This window comes from Teleopsis dalmanni, chromosome X (assembly GCF_002237135.1).
Source record: "Teleopsis dalmanni isolate 2A chromosome X, ASM223713v2, whole genome shotgun sequence".
In the NCBI taxonomy this organism is placed as follows: domain Eukaryota; kingdom Metazoa; phylum Arthropoda; class Insecta; order Diptera; family Diopsidae; genus Teleopsis; species Teleopsis dalmanni.
Genome location: NC_051848.1, coordinates 77,804,001 through 77,828,338, shown reverse-complemented (window position 1 = coordinate 77,828,338; position 24,338 = coordinate 77,804,001). Strand labels below are relative to the sequence as shown.

General features: G+C 31.1%; 2 protein-coding genes across 2 annotated transcripts; both read right to left on the bottom strand.

Annotated features, from left to right (window-relative positions):
• Positions 1-633: 633 nt before the first annotated feature.
• LOC119688567 (AT-rich binding protein-like) lies at positions 634-909 on the bottom strand (the record flags this gene model as incomplete). Its single annotated transcript, XM_038103240.1, has 1 exon — positions 634-909. A coding segment is annotated over one exon (240 nt), but the record flags the coding sequence as incomplete, so codon positions are not given.
• LOC119689763 (zinc finger and SCAN domain-containing protein 22) lies at positions 825-22,636 on the bottom strand (the record flags this gene model as incomplete). The annotated part of the gene is given in 4 exon segments (XM_038104663.1): positions 825-1,304; positions 18,429-18,610; positions 21,428-21,763; positions 21,982-22,636. Coding segments are annotated over 4 exon segments (1,425 nt in total). The 3' UTR covers positions 825-909.
• Positions 22,637-24,338: the final 1,702 nt, after the last annotated feature.

Here is a 24,338-nt window from a genome sequence, read left to right as displayed (position 1 = left end):
ACTGTATATCGCTATTTTAATATAGAAACATTTTTTAAAAAAATGTTGTGCCTATTATGCATACTTCTCCTGCACTAGTGTATAACCTTAATCAATCGGATGTGTGAGATTTTAAATATTGTAGTCATTATGACTGAAGATTTTTTTTTTTTGTGATAACCTGGCTCCGTCAACATGATGTTACTTTTTGGATCTTTTGGACCTTATTTTGACAAGATGAAAATATTTTGTTAAATCCTGTTGTATCTTAAATATTATATATTAGATTTATATATAATATATTTATAATACTTTAACGCGGGACACTTTCTATGTACATAAGTAAAAATGATTGCTTTTTCTTGTTTAAAATTCTTCGGCAACTGAATTATGCAATTTACGTAATAATATTATAAAATATTTACATATTGAGAGTGTGAAAAAAGCGTAGCAATTAGATTAGCCACTACTGTAATTCTTGATAAAATCGATTGCACCCGATAAGAAAACAAATTGGCTATTTGAAAAGCAGACGCAGTGAATGCAGTTAAGCTTAAAAATAACAAAGAAAAGTAAAAGTAAATAAAATAACAAATAAATGATTTTGTTAAAAAAAGAAAAATTAATAATACTAAAAAGTTAGTACTGTTTTTTGGTAATTTTAAAGCTTTTTGTGTTTAGGAAAAATGTTCATGCGATGAAGAATTGAAAATTCTGGGACTTCTCAATTGGATTTGGTATCGATATGGCACATGTACGTTGTTGATGATGCTGATGCTGATGCTGCTGTTGTTGTTGTTGCTGTTGTTGAACATGCAATTGATATTGTTGTTGCTGCTGTTGTACACCATGATGCTGGTGCAACTGATATTGTTGTTGCTGTAGATGTTGATGTTGCTGCTGGTGTTGTATTTGTTGTTGTTGTTGTTGTTATACCAATAAGGAGACCTTCTGACAATTCATCGATGTCAGTTGTGTATTCAAATTTGTTCCATTGGAAGTTGATACAGCAACAGCAGCTGCTGCCGCTGCCGCTGCAGCCGCCGCAGCGGCTTGTGCCGCTGTTACAACATTATTTTGCTCACCCGCATTTGGTGAAGTGGCTGTCATAAAGTCGACTTTACCAAGGTTTCTTTCGATAAGTGGTCGCAGATCAGTATGCTGGGTTTCTTTATGACGCCGCAAATCCACTTTACGCTGAAAGGATTTATGACATAGTTTGCAAGAGAATGGCTTATAGCCAGTATGCTTGCGCGAATGTGTTATGAGGTTCGAACTTTGACTGAAGGCTTTGCCGCAGACTTGGCACTTATGTGGTTTTTCACCTAAAAAGACACAAATAAAATATTTCGAAATTAAATAAATTATTAAATATATAACATTAAAATATAAACTGTTAGTAATAATAAAAATATATTAAAGACATAAATATGTTTGTATTTTAACTCAACTGATAGTTTATACCGATTGTATTACGACATATTGTTACACTAATTTCTTCGACTAAGAATACTGAAATATATAAATTCATATAAAAATGCTTCCATTGAATTGATTTCAGTATAGAATTGATTGAAAATACACCAATTCATCCACTTTAAACTGAACAAATCTTAATGCAATGTAAACCTTACACAGTTTTTGGTATACACATATCTCAACCTGCCGCTCTACACCACACCATCAACGCTTTCCTCCTCTCCCTATTTACACCAATGTTTCCTACTGGAAACTGTTAAAATTTGTAGATGTGGATCATCTGTGGTTTTGTGGTTTTCACTTACTCCATAAAAAAAAACATAAAAAATATAAAATTAAGGAATTTTATTTTAAAGCCAAAGTGGAACTGTTACGGTTGAGGAAAATCAAGCATAATAGAAGAGAGCGGCAGAGCTTTAGGTATTTCAGTTTCATCGCATCCATACTATAAATATGTTACCTAGAGATTTTGATTTGGAAATCTTTTTAGAATGGTAACATCATATTAAATTTTACTAACGTTTTTATGGCATTGCGCTACGTATTACGCACTGTATGTGAAGAGCAGTCACAGTTACTGTACTAAAATCAAATTGAAGTTCTTAATTTTAAGGACAACAAAAAGAAATACACAGATCTATAAGTCTTTTATATTTTAAAAAATTTTCAAGAACATTTTCTTGAAGAAATTCAACCTGTCCTGGACCTAAACCAAGTTATACCAAGCACCGCATTTGTATTTAGAGACGAACATAGTACAATAGAACAACCACTTGTAGTAAAATATTATCCAAAGAGATTAAATAGAAAGAACCCTAAGTTTATAAACTCAATTACAAAGAATCTAGCTAAATCTAAAATTATTTTCCCTCTTTTTCTCTATATAACCATAATTGTCAAAGTATATATTGTGTCAATGTATCTTCAAAACTAATATATTTTCTAATAGAGCGGTACAGGATATAAAATAAAATATACTAAAATAAAAATAAAAAACTGAAATCCTGAAGCATTACCATTCTAACATTGGTCACATCGGGTAATTTTCGAATATCTCTGTTCTGAACAGGTCAGCACATAAGCAAAGAATCTGTTCTAAGAATTTTTCTTAGAGCAACATATTTTCTGCTGAAGTGTTTAATATTAGAAACATGAGTATTATAAGTATTAGACCTCTTAGTAGTGTCTTAAGAATTCAGTATTTAATCTTAAAATGACCTATCATTTTATAGTATTCGAGTTGTATTATTTGCACATGGTTCTTAATATTTTTCAGGTGGTTGAACATTTAAGAGGTGTTTGATTCTTCTCCAATTATACCGGTTGGTTCTTTCTTTCCAATGTCTCTATATACTGGTACGCAATAGATACGAACACAAATTTTGTAGTTCGCGTGTTAGTAATATGGTATAGTTTGAATAGCTAACTGACTGTCTATGTATAAGGTTATTGCTGAATTTGCAGTATTATTCGTGCTTTTATTATTTGCTTATTTAAATGACACTCGGGTTACCGGGTTTTGGGATGACTCATTAATCCTTTACAAGTGAATTTGTTGCGTGCATGTCTTTTTCAGTCTCGTATATTAAGTGCGTTTAGTGCTCCCTTAAGACAAGATCTACACTACGTTTTCTTCCTTCAACTATTGCTTTAAACACCTTTCTCGCTATAGCACCTTTATTGAACATAGTATCACAACAGGACCAAACTAGCGAAGCCGCTGTATATTAATCCGCTGAATTATATCATTGTATGATAAAGTTTGTACAGCTTGTGGTTCATTCGGATGCAGTACTCGTCACCAACTCGTAGAGAACCAAAGGTCTTACGAAGAACTTTGCGCCAAAAAATTCCATGTGGTGCTTCATAATTCTTCCGTTGTACGAATGAAAAAGGAGCAAAAACCTTTTTCTGCATTTGTCTTGAAACCAATACTACCAATCCCCTAATTTCACAGTATGGGCTTAGATGTACTGACAGTCAAGATGACCCACTCAAACTATATATATTTCTCTTGATGTTTTTTTATATTAATTACAAATAACAACATTCTTTGTAGATTTCAGGTACGAAGAAAAGTGCACTAAAGCATTTTATATTTATTATTTTCAACATCATCGTTATTACTAAGGATATTCGGCATGACGCAGCGTTGAAAACGATGTAAGCACCAAGGTAATTTACAAGAAAATAAAAATGAATATAATAAAAATAGAAATAGAAGAAGAAATAAAAGTGGAAATAAAATTTTATCGAAATCAGCATTTTTCAAAGCTTTATTGCTTTTCTTTCAATGTTTATTAATACAAAAATGTTATCATTTTTCATCCTAATCTGTAAGATTAGAGGTTTGTATACGAATTAATCAGAATTTAATTTGTAATCGGAGTTCATTTTATTGCTCTGATTTCATATTCTTTTTATATATTTAAACAAAACTATTTAATCTTTACAATCGAGTTTAATTTAAGAACTCGCAATAACGATATAAAAAAACAAATGAATAATATATACTTATAAAAGCCATCTATTAAATCAGATTATTTTGAAGCGGTTCCCTTGATACTCAATAATACGATTAGTGCTAATCCGAATAAAAATCAAAAACCTATAATTTAGTTGAAGATTTCGTAGTAAATTTTTTAAGTAAAATATATTAAAGTATTCAATATCAAGAACTTTGATGACTTTCACAATTATTTACTAGGTTTACAAGATTAAAAGCTAATATTTAAATTATATCTATGTGCACATATAGCATTGTCAAAACCACAATTAAAACGATTTCTTGTAATCTTATGGTACTATTCGGATAGCATAGGAAAATTGAAAAAAAGAAACTGTATCTAAATTATCAATTACGCGAGTGAGACTGAAATTTTCTATTCACCCACAGAGCAACAGGAAGTCTTCGTAATAGCGTTAAGTAAGCAAGACTCTTCACAAAACTAGTAAACTCACTTATATGATGGATTCGCAGCTCTTAAAAAGAGTTTAAGTCTAACAATGTTTTTATATGAATGGTAACGGTAAGAATATAGAAGTTATTATGTGGTATTTTAGGTTTAGCTAGTTGTATCTAAACTAAAATGTTTAGTCTAACCATTCTTCGGTCTAACTAAAAAGACTTCGTAATAACATTGAGAGAACGAGATTTGTTTTAAAACTAAAAAACTCGCTTATGTGGTGGTTTCGGAGCCCTTAAATAGACTTTAAGTCCAATAATCATGTTTTTGAATAGCATCGTTAAAGATTCCGAAATTGATATGAGTTAGTTCAGCTAGTTGAACCTAAATTAAGCTCTTTAGTCTGACTACATTTCATCTCTTCACGTCTGAGTAGAACATATAAGTTTTAACTGGTTTAATGCGCATTGCAATTGAATGGTTTTTTTAGATGAAATCCATAGTTCTCATAAGTTGACATAATTCAACAATTAAATCTTTTTCTTAATTAAATGCAAAATTGGCGTCCCTGATATTAATTACAAGTATCAAATTATATAACGTCCTTTAATTGGTTGCACTTAAGTGAACGAATAAAAATTATAACAAGGATTCCATAGAAAATGTCTAGAAAGTAAATCGTTTATATAAGTAAATATAATTTGGTTGGTATGTACAGGCTAAGAAGAGGAGTTAGTTATATATAAGACCTCTGTGTTACTGGTTAGAATTTCTCTTAATAATATAACCAACGAATGTATGTTTTCTTTTTCTTTATATATTTAATACTCTACATAAGCAGCCCATACTCTTTAATGTAACAACAAAAATCTGCTCGGAGCTGTTACGCTAGTTAGTAGTGATTTCCTTCTTTGCTTTGCTTTATTTTAAAATTTTCTTTTATTTTTTTTATTTGCTTTTATTCGTGTCTTTGTTTGCTTTTATTAAAAGCTAAAATGCTTTTTGTTGTGCTTCGTTCAAGCAGTCAAGCACTCAACCTTGCTAGCTCTCTCCCCTACCCCGCCTGCTTCGAATAAATATACACAAATAGTGCTTGAATAAAAATTTGCCAAAGCCATGCCGTAGTTGAAGTTGCTTATATTGCACAAGATATACTTACAATCCTTCTCACATACATACATAAATATACAAATAAACACACTTTGATAACGAAAAAAGCAACAAAATAACAAAATAACAAAATAAATGCTGCAATACAAGCGCGTTGTTAGTGATGTTCCTTTCACTGTATTTGTACATGTCACCAAACTGCTACCGCCCGTTTTTATGGGCTCCCTATCAAATCTCATACCAGCAAAAATGACAAAAACAATAAAAACAAACAAAAACAAAAACAACAAAAACTAAAACTTACTCACACAATTTATAGCAAACTCAACTATTTACGTGCCAACATTAATACTCACACAAATAGAGAGACATACATACTGAACGACGGCTATAACGGCCCATGCACCTAACTACTACAATGGAATAGCACGAGTACGGGTGCAAGTATGAGTACGAGTACATAATAGAATTGCAGCGACGTGATTGTAAAACATTCGACCGTTGGGATGTGCTCTGATTCAACTTTCGCCTCTGATAAAGATTCCGATTTGGATTTGGATTTGGAATCAGAGACAAAATGTAGAATATAGTGTAATGGCAATAACGGGAAGCAGCAAGTAGCGTCAAGTAGCAGCCATGCTGTGTAGTCATAGCTGAAAAAATGAAAACAACAATGTACGTAGAAATATTGATGTTGAGTGGAGTAGCGGAGTAGTGTGGTGTGGTGTGAAACGTGCTATCAAGTTCGCATACTAAATTGCAAACATTTAAAAGCTAAGATTCATACCAAGTAAAAAGAACAATGCCGAGCACGTGATGGCGTATACCAACAATTTTGCCAACCAGTCAAGTTAGTCATGGAGCAGGCACCCCAATAACCACCTTGTTGTACATTCAACTCAACAGCATACAGCACCCAATATACAACTTCCCTCGCCATACCAATGATACCAACCATACCCACCATACTCAATCGTCTACTAACTCTTATAATAAACAAATATTAAAGATATTTTCCTTCCAGTATGTGTATGCATATAACCTTGTGTATGTGTAACCCCTTTTTTCTACACTATACTCGTATACCCGTATATCCGTATACCCGTCTGTGTTGTTGTACGCTAAGCACGTTCGTGCACTATCGGAACAAATAACGTCACGTAGTCGCAGAGATTATAGAGCAGCTTTTATTATTTATCACAGCAAAACGAAACGAGCACTAACGAGCATCACATACCTACATATTAACCTACATATAGATAAATATACAAACTTCTCATAGCGCAAGCATATCAAAACAGACAGACCGACAGACGGACAGACAGCACATATATAAAAACGTACATAGGACGCAGGCGAAACACCCCTAAGCCCTGCTTTCGTGCATATTTTCGGTTCTGCACTGTGTACAAGTCGTAAGGCGTAAGGCGTTGTAACCTAAACCAAGGCAACTATCACATGGAGAGAAGTCGGGCAAGTAATGCAAAGAATCAGGGCCACAATAAGTTACAACAACAAAAATGCCAACAAAAATGTTGAGCAGAGGGAAACTTAAAAAAAAAACAAATAGAAAAACGAAAAAATTATTTTAAATTGTAGTCATGAAAGAAAAAGCAAAGAGTTTGAAGGATTTTTATTGCATCACATTGTGGAAATTCTTTTAAATCTTTGCTATCTTCTGCTCTGCTTACCTTTTCACATGAAGTCTGCTTCTAATTTACTTTGTAATCTTATGCCCTACACCCAAAACGCTCAGGGCTAACAGTAAGGTATGAAATACGACTTAATACTTTAATACTTTTTGTACTAAATTAAAACATTATATAGTATAAAACCACATAATGTATACTAAAAGATTTCAATGATATGGTATAAAGATTACTAATATATTCGTCAATATAAAAGATTAATAATATATATATATATTTAATAATGTTTGTTATATATTTCATATTCGGCTATAGGTTACTTTTTGTTAGAATTCATATTAAACGTTTGTTTAATATTTTTTAAGGTATTCTATATTTCAACTTTCCTTGAGAGTTATCATCAGGATCAGGATCTAACATAAATTAATATTAATAAAATCTATGTTTAAACGTCATGCTCTTGATTACGTTGTCTATATTGCAAAATATATTTAAAAAATATTTTTTTTTTGTTTTTAAGAGAGATAAGGTAAAAAGCTTATTATGCAGCTTAGATTTTTGAAGTATAATTTAATATACAAATTATAAGTATTAGTAAGTAAAAGTGAGGTAACCAAATCTATACGTAACATAAAGCTGTTCTGATTTAATTAGAATATACTATGGATTTCCATTTATTTCTCCAACTATATATAATGTATAAAAAGCTAACACTATATTTTTAATTGTTTATTTTCAAAAATGTAAGTGTCCAACTGCGATAACCCATTAGAGCTACAAAATCATATATGTTTTTGGTAGGCAAATAATACTACGTAATAGTAGTTAAGTTTGCCAGAGTTTTACCGAATTTGCAAGTTTTTGATTTAAGTCTCAACTGGTTTTTTTTTTGAATTTATCTCATCTTAAGCTTTTTAGACTAGCTTACTTCAATTCTTTTTGATTCACTATTCATATAAAGAGGAAGAAACGAACCATATGTATACATACACCGTACCGTGCCAAAGCACACATGGCGTATGTGAGATTAACAGCCACCACAAACTAGGATTCTTGCACAAATCAGCGCACACTCTACACAGCTTCATTGTTGTGTGTACGGTTTTGAAAGTGTGTTAGTAAATCAGTGTATATATGTGCACAGATACCAGCTTATGGGTAGACACTGTGCTTTTCTGTACGAAAAAAAAGTTTTTGTGCTTACATATTTGATTTTTATAATTTTTCTTGCTTTCATTTTGTGCTCATTTTTTTTTCATTTTTTATATTTTTTTTATGTCTTATTCTTTGATTGCTCTTAGCATTTTTAACTTAACTTAAGTAAATTTTATATTTTGTTATGAGGCACTTTCCAAAAAAAAGATTTTCATATGAAATGAGAAAAAGTATTTGAATGTTAAAAATAAGAAACTGTGTTAAAACAGAGAGTAAAAAAAGAACAGAAACTGTGAAGAGTAAAATCGGTAAAAGCACATAAAATTGATTTAAGCAGTTTTTATTTATTTATTTTTGTATTTTGTTCTCCTAATCCCAAAGGACATATTATCGCTTTCAGCTTTATTATTGACGATGGCAGATTTTGATTTTAGTTGCTCGCTTGCATATTAAACCGAAAAGGCAGGCAATATGAAAATTTATTAAGTTTCTGCTTTATTAAAATATGCTTGTCAATATAATAATAATCAAATCAAAATATATAAATATTTAACAGTTAAGAGATTAATGAATGAAAAAGGCTTTTCAGTGGCATTGCAAAAATACAAAATAAATATTAAGTGGTAATCTATATATGTTGAAATTAATAATCATTATTAATTATTTCATTATTATTTTATATACAATAATATAATTTTAATTACACAGTGTTTACCAAGTGAACTTCAAACAATTTCCAAACGCTATAATTTTTAAGTTAGTAATTTAGAATAAATTTTTTTTATTTAATTTTTTATATATTAGGAGCCCCGAAAAAATATTCTAGATAAAGCTCAGATTTTATTATATAATATAATTAGTGTAATGCGTACGCACTGACCACAATCCGCTGCCCTAGAAAGTGACTGCCCGATTCGCACTGATCAAAACCACTCCCCCTTATAGAGGGTATTTCGATGTAAGACTTCCATCAATGTGATCTGCGTAAACCCCGCTACTGCTTCAGTTGATTAACCTTGCACTTTATCTTGACGTGATACATACATCTACTTATGTATTTTGTGAAAATCTACTTTTTTTAAACTCAAGATCTTTTCAGCAATCATTCCTATGCGATTCCAGTATGTTTTGATTTTGGTAATTTTTTCTGTCACCATCCTTGGGCAGAAAACACCAACTTGCGCTGCTAGCGCTTATCATTCGAGCAGCTACTTATATGTGTAATTTGATGACTCTACTTTGTGCATGCGGTTGAAGTAGCTGTTGAAATATCCATGAACTGGAGTTTTTTAGGTGTGAGACCAGCATTCATCGTCCACGATTATCTAAGTTCCAACGATGCTGCTATACTGCAATGGTTCTGCGCCTTATCGATTACTTTTTCATTTGGCTAGTTTTAATATATATTCTATTGACTGAATTAACAATTGTGTTCTTGGTGAGATTTCGATTTCCCGGACAAGCCTATTTGAAAATAAATTTTAGTGGCCCTAACAATTTTGGGAACACCCTCAAACTGTGCTATGTGCCAATATATTTTACTGACATTTAGACAAGACGGCAAACTTTTTGTATTGATTACGCTAATAGAAATTATATATGCCATCATTTTAGCCGGATAGCCGTCTGTCGGCTCAATGCCATAGCTGTAAGCTTTATATAACATATATATAATTATATATATATTGCATATAAAATTGTTATAAATTTCTATGTAATACAACAAATTTAAAATGAAGGAAAATAAGGCTAAAATACTACAACATGGCGTCTAATATCATATTATTATATAAATTATATAAAATATATATCATATTATATGCAGTTCTTACATTACCAAATTTAAAAAATTTTAAACTTTAGAAAGCGAAATCTGACAAACGAAGCTATACTGTCACATCATATTTAAAAAAAAATTTTTCAGAATATATAACTAATATTTTTATCAAATGTCTGAGTTATCGCTTATGCATTTAAATAGTATTAATGTTTTTATAAGTACATGAGATCACTCATAATTATTGAGAAAGTTATCTCTCGGTAAATGTAAATGAAATAAACACTACACGCAGGATACATTTTAATGGTCTATGCCACACTTGAGTAATTTTTGTAGGTTAATTTTGGTGCATTAATTTTTGATGCTTGCTACACTTGATGAATTCTGTAGATTGAAAATTCATATACCTGAACTCCGCTGAGTTAAGAGTTTTGAATTATTTTTAAATTTTTTATTTTATTTCAATTTACTAAATAGTTGTAGCAGTTAACTGTGTGAAAATTGAAAACTTATTTTAATCTTCAATCTTCCTCAAATGTCTATATGCTAATGTTAAATTTTACATATTTTCATATTATATACATAGCACTCCGAAAACTTGACTTGTCATATACTTAAAAATGCTTGAAAGTAAGACTGGATTTTCCAGATTCGATAAGCTTCGATCAAACAGTATAAAGCAGACATGAAAGGTAAAGTGCTTACACATCTACTAAAATAAAAATCATATTGGAATTGTTAATAATATAATGAAATACATTGTTCTAAAAAAATTATTTTTATCAATTTTATTTAATGTTTATCTATAGTTTTCATCTATTCAAACAATAAACTTTATTTTTATTACATCAATCAAAAAAGCTACTGTGCATAATGTTTAGTGCTTTGTCCTCAGAAACTACGAATATAAACGTGTTAGTAATAAAATTTTATATCAAAACTTCAGATTCCTTTAATCGATAAACATCAAAGTGCCGTTGGCGAAAATCTCATCTGTGATAAGCATTAAGCATTCGTTTGGTTAGCTATAAAAAACATAACCAAAATATACAAGAACAACAAACAAAAAAAAAACAAAAAAAATAAATAAAAAGCACATAAACAAAAACAAATTTCCTGGAATCGTCTGTGCCAATAAATGAAAATCACTCTATATTCTATCTGGTACTCACTCGTATTTATAGAGTTTGTGTGGTAATTTTATTCAAAATTTAGTCAAACAAACTTTACTGCCATGATTTTTTTTGTGCTCTCTTTACTCTTTGCTGATTTATTTTCTTAACAATTTTTTTGCTTTTTTTATTTTTATTTGAATTGATAAACGCAATCAAAAACAGCTTTTGCCCCTCACTTGTTAGCAATACTTGGCAAAATAATATCGGCACAAATTTAATTTTAATATTTTCTTAGAGTAATTAAATTATTTTTAATATCAAATAAACTATTTACACTTGGCAAATATGCATTTTTTCTAATGTCCATCCGAAAAATAATATCTCTTTCTTCTTGGTATTATTTCTTGCAGACTGTAACTGAGCCGACAACAACAACTATATAAAATAATAAACATTATTTAAAATAAATAATCTGTCGCAAAAGCTAGACGATATCACAGAATGATGGAGCAGCACTGGAAGTATCCGAGAAAAAAGTTCTTCGTAATATCTTTAGTTCTCTACGAGTTGGCCACGTTTGCCGCTTTCGCGAATGAACCATGAGCTATACGAATTTTATTACCTAATTCATATATTTCAGCATCCATTGGTTTTGCTGGATTAATCATGTCGTGAGAATGGATGACGATGTTCCACAGTTAAAAGTGTTTTAAGTGGTAATTGGAGGAATTAGCCAAAGAGGTAGATTGTGTCTCCGGTGGAGTGAATAACTTGAGGACTGAAAAAAGTGTGTACGCTACAGAGACGCCTGGAGAGACGTGTTTTGTTAGACTCAAACGGAGCACGATCATGGAAAGTCGTGGTCATTTAAGATTTAGTAAGTAATGCTGTCATGTACATATGTATAAATGCATAAAAGTATATGCTTATAAGTCTTCACCGCACTACTAAATTAGAAAACTTAAATTGAGTGGAGTGAAATTTATATATATATATATATAAGAAAAAGGTCTGTCTATACGTCTGTACGCAATTTGCTGCTTCTAAAAAAAAAATCTATCAATACCTTCAACATGTCTTTAACAGATATCTGTATTATAGTGGATTTGTAAAGGCACACTATTAGGTAACAACTGCCGCGGGAAGGGGGGTTAGAATATTTCCCAGGTAAGGTATGCATGTCCTAAGGGGCAATTAAAATCCAGTAGACATCACCCGATACTGTTTGAAGTGATATCGAAGTAGTAAATGGTAGTTAGAGAGTTTCATTTGCGGCACCATTGACTACATGAGGTGTGAATTTAGCACCACAAGAGTCAGAGTAAAAAAGTTTCGGCTATTCAGGCCAATAGACATTCAAATAAAATAGACCAATAGACATAAATTCAAAAGATTTGTTAGGGCAAGCGGAATCTGGCATCATGTCATCCTATAGTTCAGTGTCTCGTTAGGACAGCTATTAACCTGGATATTTCCATTCAACTTTTATATACCAAACTAATGCATATAATGGTGTAGAATTTCAGTAAACTTTAATTAATTTTAATTAAATTTTGATTAGAAACACTATCGCAGCAAGGTACTTGATCTTTTGCATATTTAAAAACATTTGAAGTTGGCAAATGAAAAAATTTATTAAAGAATAATTCGCCCCGCTCTATATTCGCGTGGAAACTTTTTGAATATCCTTAGTATAGGAAAAAATTGATTATGAAATTCCAAATTATGGGCGTTAAAACTTATTTGAGTGGTAAATATAAAAATTTACTTATATTTTATTTTGAAAATTTCCACCATTTTTAAATTTAGCAAAACTATATAATATATCTAAGCTATAACACAGCTGTTATACAATTTAAAATTCTATTCGTCTTAGTTCTCTGTTTAAAGTTAAACTTATTTAGGATCCTAATGTAAGTAAAAGAACTTAAATTGAAGTATTGATTTTGTGTTCTTTGCTTATGTATTTTTGTATGGAGTCCTTCTTCGGCATTATGGCGTTAGACAGCCGGAATCATAAATAAATCTGTGTGTACGAATGCGGAAATCTGTAAAAAGGAATTCTTTTATTTTTTTTTTTGGTTCCGTACTTATATACACAAAATTTTTATAACTTTTTTGGTTATTTCACTTTGTGGGCGCATAAATGCGAAATGAAAGCAGTGAAGTCCAAAAGGACTGAAGTTAATATGAAAAAATTTCATTTTGACAGCAAAATAGCGTGGTCTCTGAAATGAATCCGTAGCCATAAGGATTATATATTTTGCTTAAGCAGATATATAAACGATTTGGTGTGGAAGAGGAAGGAGTAAAAGTACACTAAATGCCAACAGTTGTGCATGCTCCATGCCAAATTATGAACCCACACAAATGCTACATAAACATGCCAACAAGACAGTTACGTTTTTTTTAAGCGAAAAATAAAATAAAATAAAATGAAGCAATCCAAATCCTGGTAACAGCATTTAAGTTAAATGAAAAGCAAAAAAAAAATAACAAAAAATGTGTAAAGAAAATGTATAAAAATATAAATCGTAAAACAGACAATCCTAAATCGAAGACAAAAACGATAAAAATGTCTGGAATATCTGTGCAAAGTTTTTCTGATTTGCTTCGAGCACTTTGGAGTTAAAGCTATTATCCTTGCTATTTGCTAAACTGATTTACGGAAATGTGAAAATGTAAAAACAAAGATGGAAGTCAGAAAGAAAGCATAAAAACGAAATGAAGAAAATCAGCAAAAAAATCAGCTAAGAAGCGACACACTTTAGGCAGAAAAAAGAACAAAAAACAACGTTAAACGTACCCACGGAGCATATGAAGCAAACAACATATGTTCCGTGGGTATGGACGCAGTGGTGCGGTGGTGACAGCGACGAGTGCTGGCTAGTTGGTTGGATTAGTTGAGTAACGGTTGACAGTCGTGAAAAGCAGCGTAGCACAAGCAACGAGCACCTCTGACAACTATGGTATGTAGTTGACTATTTGTTTCCACGGCCGCTTGACTATTGTGAGATTTCGCTCACAAACACATTTCAGTCTATCGAGTATAGTAGATGAAAGCACATTATAAGAAATGGGGCTGTGTGTACATAGCGAAGCAGTATGACAACTGGCGCACAAATATATACCTACATGTAGAACAAGGACGTGTAGGAAACTACAGCTGACATATAAATTTCATAGCTGACATTTATTATTTTTATTTTTGTTTTTGCTTTGATAGGAAACAGTTAAATTTTTTGTAAAATTTTTTTTTAAATTCAACACAATTTTCTTACAAACTGTACGGAGACACTATAATCGTTTTGTGTGAACACACAAGTGTTACATAGTGTGGAGCCGATATGGCGCATACAACAGACAGTGCGAACACCAAAATTGGGGATGTGTTCATGCAGTTATGCCATAATTGTTATTATTACTTTTGTTGTAATGCCATAGGAATTATTACTACTGTGTGCGTAGTGTACTTACACATTTACACTGTCCAAAGCATAAAGTAGAAAATCAAAATCCCTTGACTAAATTTTTCATTGGTTGACTGTGATTTCTTTGTATTGTGCTGGGTAGTGTGTCTGCGCTAGTATGCGTTGCTTACGGCATATATACCAAAACAAAATGTACAATGTGTTAGTGCATGCTTAGTCTGCGCTCTTTTAACACAGTGCAAGTGTGTGCGTATTATATTCATGACAATTTCCAAAGCGTTAGCGACAGTTAAACAGATTTTGTAAATTTCATTCAATTCTTTTGAGTTATTTTCGCAATTTAATTTATTTTCATACTTTTCATACTTTTCGCTACCACGTTTGCTACTACTTTTGTTAATAATCAATTGCAGATGTGGTATGACCTGTCAGCCATTTTAAGCGAAATATGGCTTTATGTTTGTTCTGTGTGTATAAGTGCTTTTGTGTCAGATTTCAGCATGGCGCTCTTTTATGTTTGAGCTTTTTCATGTGCTCCATTGCAGTTTATTTCTGATTTTTTTGCCGTTTTTGCTACTGTAATGTTGGGGTTGCTGCATGGCAGTATTACGGGGTGACAGCAGTGGTGGTAGTTTGAGTTTACAATAAGTGTCATCAGCATTTACTTGGGGCTGCAAATTTTTTGTTGTCGCAATTTTTTTGAAAGCTTGCTTTAGGGAATTATATAAGCAGTTGAAATAAATTCAAAATACTAATCAGTATTCAATACTAATACTAATCATTCATTAAAATTGTAACATCTGATGAGGGAAAGTACTAAACTATAAGGCGCTGATCATTTTGGCTAACGGAGGCTATTGGATGCGGTCAAAAACGACTCATGCCTGTAAAGACCAACTAAAAAACACAACTTTTTTTTCGTTTTAGCTTCGGCCATTGCTTCGTCTAAACTCTCAGTTGTTTTCAACATACTTGAGAAATATGACATCACGTTGGACAAACGATTCACATGGCTTAAACATATTAAACTGAAAAGAATTCGCTGTGCCAAAATTCTTCATTACCTCCAACCGCTATTCAGAAATGAAAATCTCAATGTTAAAAACAGGAAACTGATATATTACCAAATAATTCGTCCGTCACTCCTATATGGTTATGTAGCGTTTAGCAAAGCTTCAAACACTACTATTCACCAGCTAGAAATTGCACAAAGCCAGACTCTGAGAAGACTTTTCAAAGTTCCATGGTACATTGGGACGAATGATATCACCAGGGATATCAAGATTGATCCCATCAAAAAATATAAAAAGGATAGAGCCCTGAAATTATTTGCGAAAACTGACAGACCTACCAACAACGCGTTATCAAATCTCAAAATGGTTACAGGCTCCTCGGGGAGGTGTGCAGATCTGAGATCAATTATTGCTTATTCTGTAATAATCTAGTCAAGATGTAAAGAGGGGTTTTAAAAATACCTCGAGTTAAAAAAGAGTATAAGTGCTTAGCACTAGCTCAAAACAGCTTTAACATAATAATAAATAAACCCATTTAAAATAATTCGAATATTTATTTTTAAAATAATATTGTGAACGAATGAAAATACACAATACTCAATAAAACAAAAAACGTATTTAAATAATATTATGCCATTTACAGATTTGTAGATATGTATATGTTTATATACATGGTGGTGAGAAGATCACGTGAAAATTAGATATTAAGTTATTTATTGAACAAATTTTTATATATTTAATTAAAAGTATTCAAGTCTCGACAAACTATATACAGGGTAAAAGTTAATCAAGATTCTAGAAACTGAATTAAATCGGCATTTACACTACATTTTCGCGGGAACAATTGGCAAGTGACCCAAGCCACACTTGAGTAAAAGTAAGGATTAAAATTAGTTTTTATAACAGTTTTTGCACATTTTGCTACACTTAACTACATTCAGTGAATTGAAAATAATACATACACAATATTTATCTACTGTCTTTTTTTGATATTATGTATTTATTTTACATTTAAGTGGGGTGCAGACTATCATACTGGTATGTCATACGAGAGAGAAAAACGTCGTATGACACACATGTATGATAGTCTGCCACCTTTACCAACGTGTTGGCGTGCTCACCAAAATTTTGGTGAACAGCTCTCGCATACGCGTTGTGTATGATAGTCTGTCACCCCTAACGATTCATACGTCATACAAGAGCACTTTTGCCTTGCAAATTTATTGTAAGCAGGTGGAATATGTAGAATTATAATATAAATTTAATATGTTTTTTATTATTTTATTATTAATGTATTTATTATTATTATATTTATTGTTATTAAAATTACACTTATAAATTTGTTAAATATTTAATTGTATCTTAGTTAAAAAAAATATAAATTCTTATAAAAAATTAAAATACAATTAAATATTTTATGTAATATATTAAATATTTTATTTAGTTTATTAAATATTTTATTTTATTTTATTTTAATTTATGAACGATGATTATAAGTAAAATTTTTTTTAAAAAAACATCTAAATATAAACATCGTTAAATTTATGATCTAAGCCCAGTAATAAAAAAACATATTGAAAATTGGTCGTAATACATTAATTAATTAATTAATAACCCAAATTTAAGATATAATACTTTGTATTCTAAATATGCTTTTCTTTGTTAAAACTTGTTATTAAAATAAAAGAATTTTAAATGTTAATAACCTTTAACTAACAAAAATATGGAAATGATCAAATTTCTTGAAAAACAATGAAGATATATACATTCTTATGTATATATATATATATACATTATTTGTATGATCTATTTATGAAAAATTTCTTAAGAAACTTTACAGGTAGTGAATGAAATTAACTACGGTTCTTTACTGATCTTTTCATTTTAACTACTGTGCTTAATGACCAATAAACCTAAAAAAAATATGAATATGGATGCAGATAAAGCATTTTAGATGCTTTCATCGAATGTTAATAAAAGTAATCGCTGTTTGTGGGATGTCCAAAGCTGTGAATATAAAGATCGCAAAAAAAAACGCGGCATATATAAAATATACAACATTATAATCAATAAGCAAAGCACAACCTATACGTTAACTATCAATTTTTTCAATTTTAAAATTTTATTTTAAACACACAAATTTTCACAGCACTACCCGCAAAAGCACTCTTCAAAAATTTTGCTTACTCTTGTGTGTCATACCTGTTCAAATTCGGTCGCTAGAAGAAATTTGAGCAAGAGAGAGCGCAACTCGTATGACACACCAGTATGATAGTCTGCACCCCACTTTACACTGGCGTTTTTTGCTTAATGTCAGAACGGAACAGTGAACAGCGAAACTAAAAAGTTTATATAAAATTTGTGAAAAACAAAATAAATGTTAAATGACTTCTTAAAATATGTCTTTTACTTTTCTATCTATAGAATTCATCAAATGTAAAAAAAATCAAAAATGAGCTAACCAAAATTAATTCACAAAAACTATTCCAGTATGGCATGAGCCATTGGACTTGAAGAGACATGCATATAACAATAAAATTATATATGAAGAAAATGGTTTTGAAGAAAGATACTAAACAAAAAGTTTCCTTCTAAAACCAATTTTCGATATGTAGATTTGGAAACAACAAATCCATGGACAACAACTTTAATTTAATTCGCATCAGAAGCAAAAGAAAATAAGTTTTTGTCATGTGAATAGGCTTGAACTTTCGTTGTTGCTTTGCTGTTTAATTTTGCAATTATAATAATTATATTCATTATGATATATATAATATGAGTACACGTATATAAAATATCTTGTACACTAACCTGTATGAATGTAGGTATGCTTTTTCATATCGCTCTTTTGATGGAAACGCTTGCCACAATAGTTACATGGATACGGCCTCGTATCGCTATGTATTAGCAGATGTGTGGATAAGGTGCTTGACCGTTTGAAGCGTTTTCCACACTGTTTGCATTCAAAAACCTTTTCCACGTTATGAACAGCTCTAAAACAGCATTAAAAAAATTAATTAATTAGGTACATATATTTTTCTAACATAAAATAAAAAAATATTATGATCATAGATAATCAAAAACTAAATCATAAATTATATAATTTATTTATATGAAATAAAGAGGTTTTTTTCGAACAATAGTGAACTACAATAACAAAAATTTTATTTTTTAGATTATTTTAATTAATTGAATTTTTGGCTGACCATTCAGCTGTTATGAAATATAAATAAGAAATCATCAAGAAACTTGAAGAAATTTGCAATAATTTTTCTTCTTTATATATTTTATTATCTTTTTACTCTATTTACATAATAATTTAATTATAATCAGATATTTACTTTTATTATTTTAGCTTCTTAACGAATTTCATATCATGACTAATGACAAATTTCATATCATATTATTATATACATGATGTAATACATGCTCTACAACAGTGAAATCAGTGTAAGTTCTGGATCTGAACTTTTATTGCCTCTACTAATTTATGGACACATCTCATTTTATGGTAATTAACTATGCAAAAAAATATTACAGACACTGTAAGCACACATTTCAGTTTTCAATTTCCTCTGATCTCTTTAGTTAATACCGTTTATTTATTTAGTTTTTTAAATTTTGTGTCCTTCTGTTGAAATATATTCTATGAAATATTAACATCAATAAAATATGGTTTATAATTGCAGAATAATAGGTTTATAGTGCGTTACTGTGCGATTTATTAAAACTTTCCCATTCCAGTGTATACTCCGGGATGCTATTACTAATTGAAATTTAAGATTTACAGATAAGAAAATTCTTTTATAAATTTTTACTATTTAATATTATCAATAATGTATTTGTCAGAAATAAAGTAACTTAATATTCACAATCCTAAAATACATTCATTGTAAGTTAACATAAGCCCACTAACTGATAGGTATAATGTTCTCAGCTAAAGTTCTCAGTTTAGGTACTATTTGTACTTTCGTATTAGAATAAGACGCTACACTGTGGAAGTCTACTAACTAATGACTAATAATCTGCATTACCGAAAGTATAGGTTGGTTTTAAACTAGGAATGCCGTTTACTAACCATTACTTATTTGTTCTTCGACTTTAATGTTATATTATCAACGATTACCTCATCTTCATAATTATACTGAATTCTTGTCTGATATAAAACATATCAAAACGACAAATCATTGAATGACAGCTAAATATTATTTAGCCTCGACGAAAAACCATTTCCTTTCAACTTTTGATAACAAATCGACAGTTTTCTTAATAATTCCTTTAGAATTTAGTGGAAACGAACGCACTGCCTTAGATGCTTAATTAAAGTTATTAATCCTTAATAATTATTATAACTAAGTTATTCCTACAAGTTACTTCACTGTTTAAAAAATATTCTGATCCGTTCAAAATTACATTAAACTAATTATTTCTTGAGTCCAAACCAATGAAAAGAGCTTAAAATTTGACCTCAATTCAATAATTTTATATTCTAGATATATTTAAATTGTAATCAATATAAGGAGTTATTTGACTTTCATTTCTTTTACTCAAAAATAACTTTTTTTTGGAAAAATATACTATAATATTGCCCCTATTGTCGCTAACAACCCAATGAAAAGGCATCTTTGTCTTTTTTAATAGTTTTAATACCTTTATTTAATCTTATGATTAAATCTATCTTATGAGTTAAACATATTTGAAATGTGGAATCTATTTCATTATATATTCTATCATGCGGACAGACGTACCTAATACTGACATTAATATTACTTTCTTTTATATTTTAACAAATGCATTCCTCAAGATATTTAATTATCTTAAATTAGAAAACAAAAATCAAAACTACATGTAAGTTAGAATATGTATATAATGTAGATAGACTGGACTGAGGAACTTACCTCAAAGATAGGAATCAGTATAGCGTTTTTAATAATATAACTGATTTTCAATCACTTTCACTCACACATCACCAAAACTCCCCTTAAGCCTGGGCATAGTAACCTGAAAATTAATGTGATGGATTTAATTAGCCTGGGTGAGGCTTCAAAATTTTCGACCGACCAGATACTTTACTATAGTCGGAGAGGTTCTTAATAAAAAATAGTAGGTGTAAACACTTTTTAAATATGTATATTAAGTATTTATAAAGTACATAACAAAATAATTGCAGTTTTGCAATGGAATTTACAAATCCATAGACATGTGTAAGTGTTAAGTTATTTAAAGCCTTTAGCTAGAAAGGGAGTGAAGGCATGACAATACATATACTTATATACATATTCATACATATACATATAGAAAAAATTTTTTCTTAATTATGCCAGTTTTTGTACGAATTGAGTTTTTTAATATACTTGCTTCTAATAAACTTTTAAGAGCTGTTTAAGGGCTTAATATGAACCATCACACAGACAAAACATTCTGCAATTGCTAAGTGATTTCTTACTGCCTCTAAGCTCACTCGACTAACATAACTTATACCCTGCCATTAACAGCAACAAATATGTGGCTACATACATAAGTGCAATTATACAGCAGACAAAAACCAAATCCAACATTTAAGTTAAATTAAATAATTTCAATACCCCAAAGTAACCACACCTCCCAAAGCTAAGTACGAGCGTACATTGTGGAGTCATTAAAAATTCAAAAATTTAAGCACATCTATGGCACTGTTCTGTGTGTGGACTATTGCAGTTACATGTTTGTTAAATGGTAAACACGCCATAGACCCATAGACAATAACTACAGTAACACAAAAAACAACAAGTAGAAGAGCAATAAGAACAGTATTAACAGCAATAACGTACCTGTGTTGGCTCAAGCTGACTTCATGTCCGAAAGTTTTGTTGCATAATTCGCAGGCGTAAGGTTTCTTGCCATGATGCGTACGTCGTGAATGTACCTCGAGTCCGTGCGGTGTTGAGAACATTTTCTCGCACTTCATGCACGAATAAAGGTCACTGAATTGCGGTAGTCCCGACCATTTGGCCATATGATGAAAATGCAGGTGTGGTGGATGTGGTAGTCCTAAATGGGAATTCGGTGGCACACCAGCCGCTCCACCAGCGCCATTCTGACCAGCCTGCAGTGGCACCATTAAATTTCTCAAACGAAAAAGGTCTTCTTGCGAGGCGGGATGATAGCTACGTCAACAAAGAATAGGCGGAATAGAAGTGGAAGGAAAAAAGCATTAAATGTAATTAAATATTTAAAAATGACTAAAAAATGTTAATATAGGAAAGAAATAAAAAACATTTAATTAAGTTTTTGTGCGGTTGCCACTTGATTGCTTTTTACATATACTTAAAATATATTTCGTAATGTGGTTGCATCACATTCCTGTACTAATTGGGCTACTTACTTTGAAGCCAGTCCAGATTGTTGCCCCTGATGGAACGCAAATGCTGCAAAAAATGGAAATGCAGGCGACAATAATGGTCGTTGAAACATTGGCGGCTCATAATTAGTTGGGTATGCATTCCGGAAGGCTTCGAATGGATTTGCAGGTGGTAAGCTTGTGGGTGATTTTTCTGCTAGTCGTTGCGGTTCATCACGGCGCAGTAACGCAGATACCGAAAACATTTCAGACTTTTTGGGACTCGTACTAATTAACATTTCAGATGCGGAAGGTGGTGAACTAATCGGGCTTGAACGCGTATGCGATGGTGGTGGTGGAGAGTCTACTTCAAGTTCGACTGAACTGGAACGCGACCGAGATTGTAGTGACCGCCGACATTGGTTGCTATCATCATCTAAATCGATCTGTGAAGGCGTACGTGAATGACTACGTGATCGCGAACGTGAGGCGCGCTCATAGCGACACTCCTCAGCAGCTTGTAGCTTCCAATGTAGTATTGGATTTTTACTTGGCATACATATAGAATTATTATTATCCTCTTCCAATTTGGAATTAACTGAAATTGGAGTTGTTGCTGCCACCACGCCATTAGCTATCGATACCTGTGGTGTTAGGTGTTCACTTTTGACTAGTCTATTGATACCAAAAGCAAGTTCATCTAAAATGAAATAAAATTTAAAGAATAAAAATATATTGCAAACTGATACATTTAAATACAGATAAATAGCAAACCGCATATTAATTATAATTGCTTAGTTTATTATTTGTAAGCTAAACCTATAGCTGGTCCTACATATATACTAGTGAACCGACACTAATTTCTACGTCATTATAGAATAAATATTTATCAACATTTTTTTTTTGTTTTGTGAAATTTTTCAGTATGTAATATGGGAAATACCATGAGTATTTACAATGAGTATGCAAGTAACCAAGTAACAAAATACCATTTCAAATAATTACTTATCACTGAAGAAGAAAGAAATTGTTGTGGCTTAAGTGCCAATCTCAACAAAAAATTACTGATCTGCACTCTTACAATTAACTGATTTCTTGAATTAGACAGAAAAGTTACACAGCTAAAGGAAGACCATACAAAAGGAACAACAGAAGATAACAACGTTTATAAGCGATAGATTGCTTTTTAAACTTTCATTTTATACTTATAAATACTACAATAAGTTAGATTAGAGTACACCAGTTATCCTAAGAACTTACCAATTATAAAAACTCAGAGACTTGATAACGACTTTGAACTTTTGGTTGTTCCTAAAACAGTAAAATGGCGTATACATGTACTGGGCAGTACCAAACAAGATTTGAGGTACTTTCATCATCTTTTCTACAACTGCGACGAGAATGATTAAACGAGAGATTCGACCTTCTAGCATGGTTTCCTAATCGGCTGTGATCCATTAACAAAACTACCTTAAGACTGAGAGTGCGGAATTTTTTCTTTAAAGAACGCGGCCAACTTGCGTACAGATGCCTGCATATAGTTCAGTCTTCTTATTTTTAGTTTTAGTAGTTCTCATTTTAAAAATAACCCAAAATCAAAAAATTCTTTTTACAAATAGAATAAGCTACTGGGTTCTTTCAGGTGCCAAAATAATCTTAAGAAATTTTTTTAATTAAATTTTTAAGTTAGGACTTAGACTTTAAAACTGAAGCTCGGTTTTCCCTTTTTAACACCAATTTATTTTTTCTTCTCTCTATCATCAGAACACATTAAAAACAAAAAAGTCATATGTATATATTATTAAATAAATAAAATATAATTGCTCACATGAATGTAATTACGATTATGTATACCTATCACGCCCATTATGATACGCATATCAGCCCGAAAGAAAGAACTTTGAAATTTAATCACAGTGAAGCGAGAAATCAAAGTTTACTTTGCAAACAAATGACGACATGACACCCATTGACACCCCTTTTAGTAATTTATACATATAAATTTATATATTGTCCACCTTCAATAGTAGCAGCATTATTAATCATCCGATAGCACCCTCCACAAATGTATTAGTCCGCCAGCCCGCCAGTTCGCCAGTCCACCTGTATCAATTTGTTTTAATATTCGTTACGTTCTGCTCTATTTCTCTGTATCGAATTTCAAACGTAATTATTTTCGTATTCAATCGCATAATCCACCTTACATGACCATTAATTCACCCTAATCAACCGCCTTTAACGAATCAACGAATCAACAACAACATCAATGGCAATGTCATACTCATAGTCATCGTCATCCTCATCATCAGCAAAATCACCAACATCACAACAACAACAACAACAACAACAACAACAACAGTAGCAATATAAAACAAAAACAATATCATTTGACTCGTTTTTAG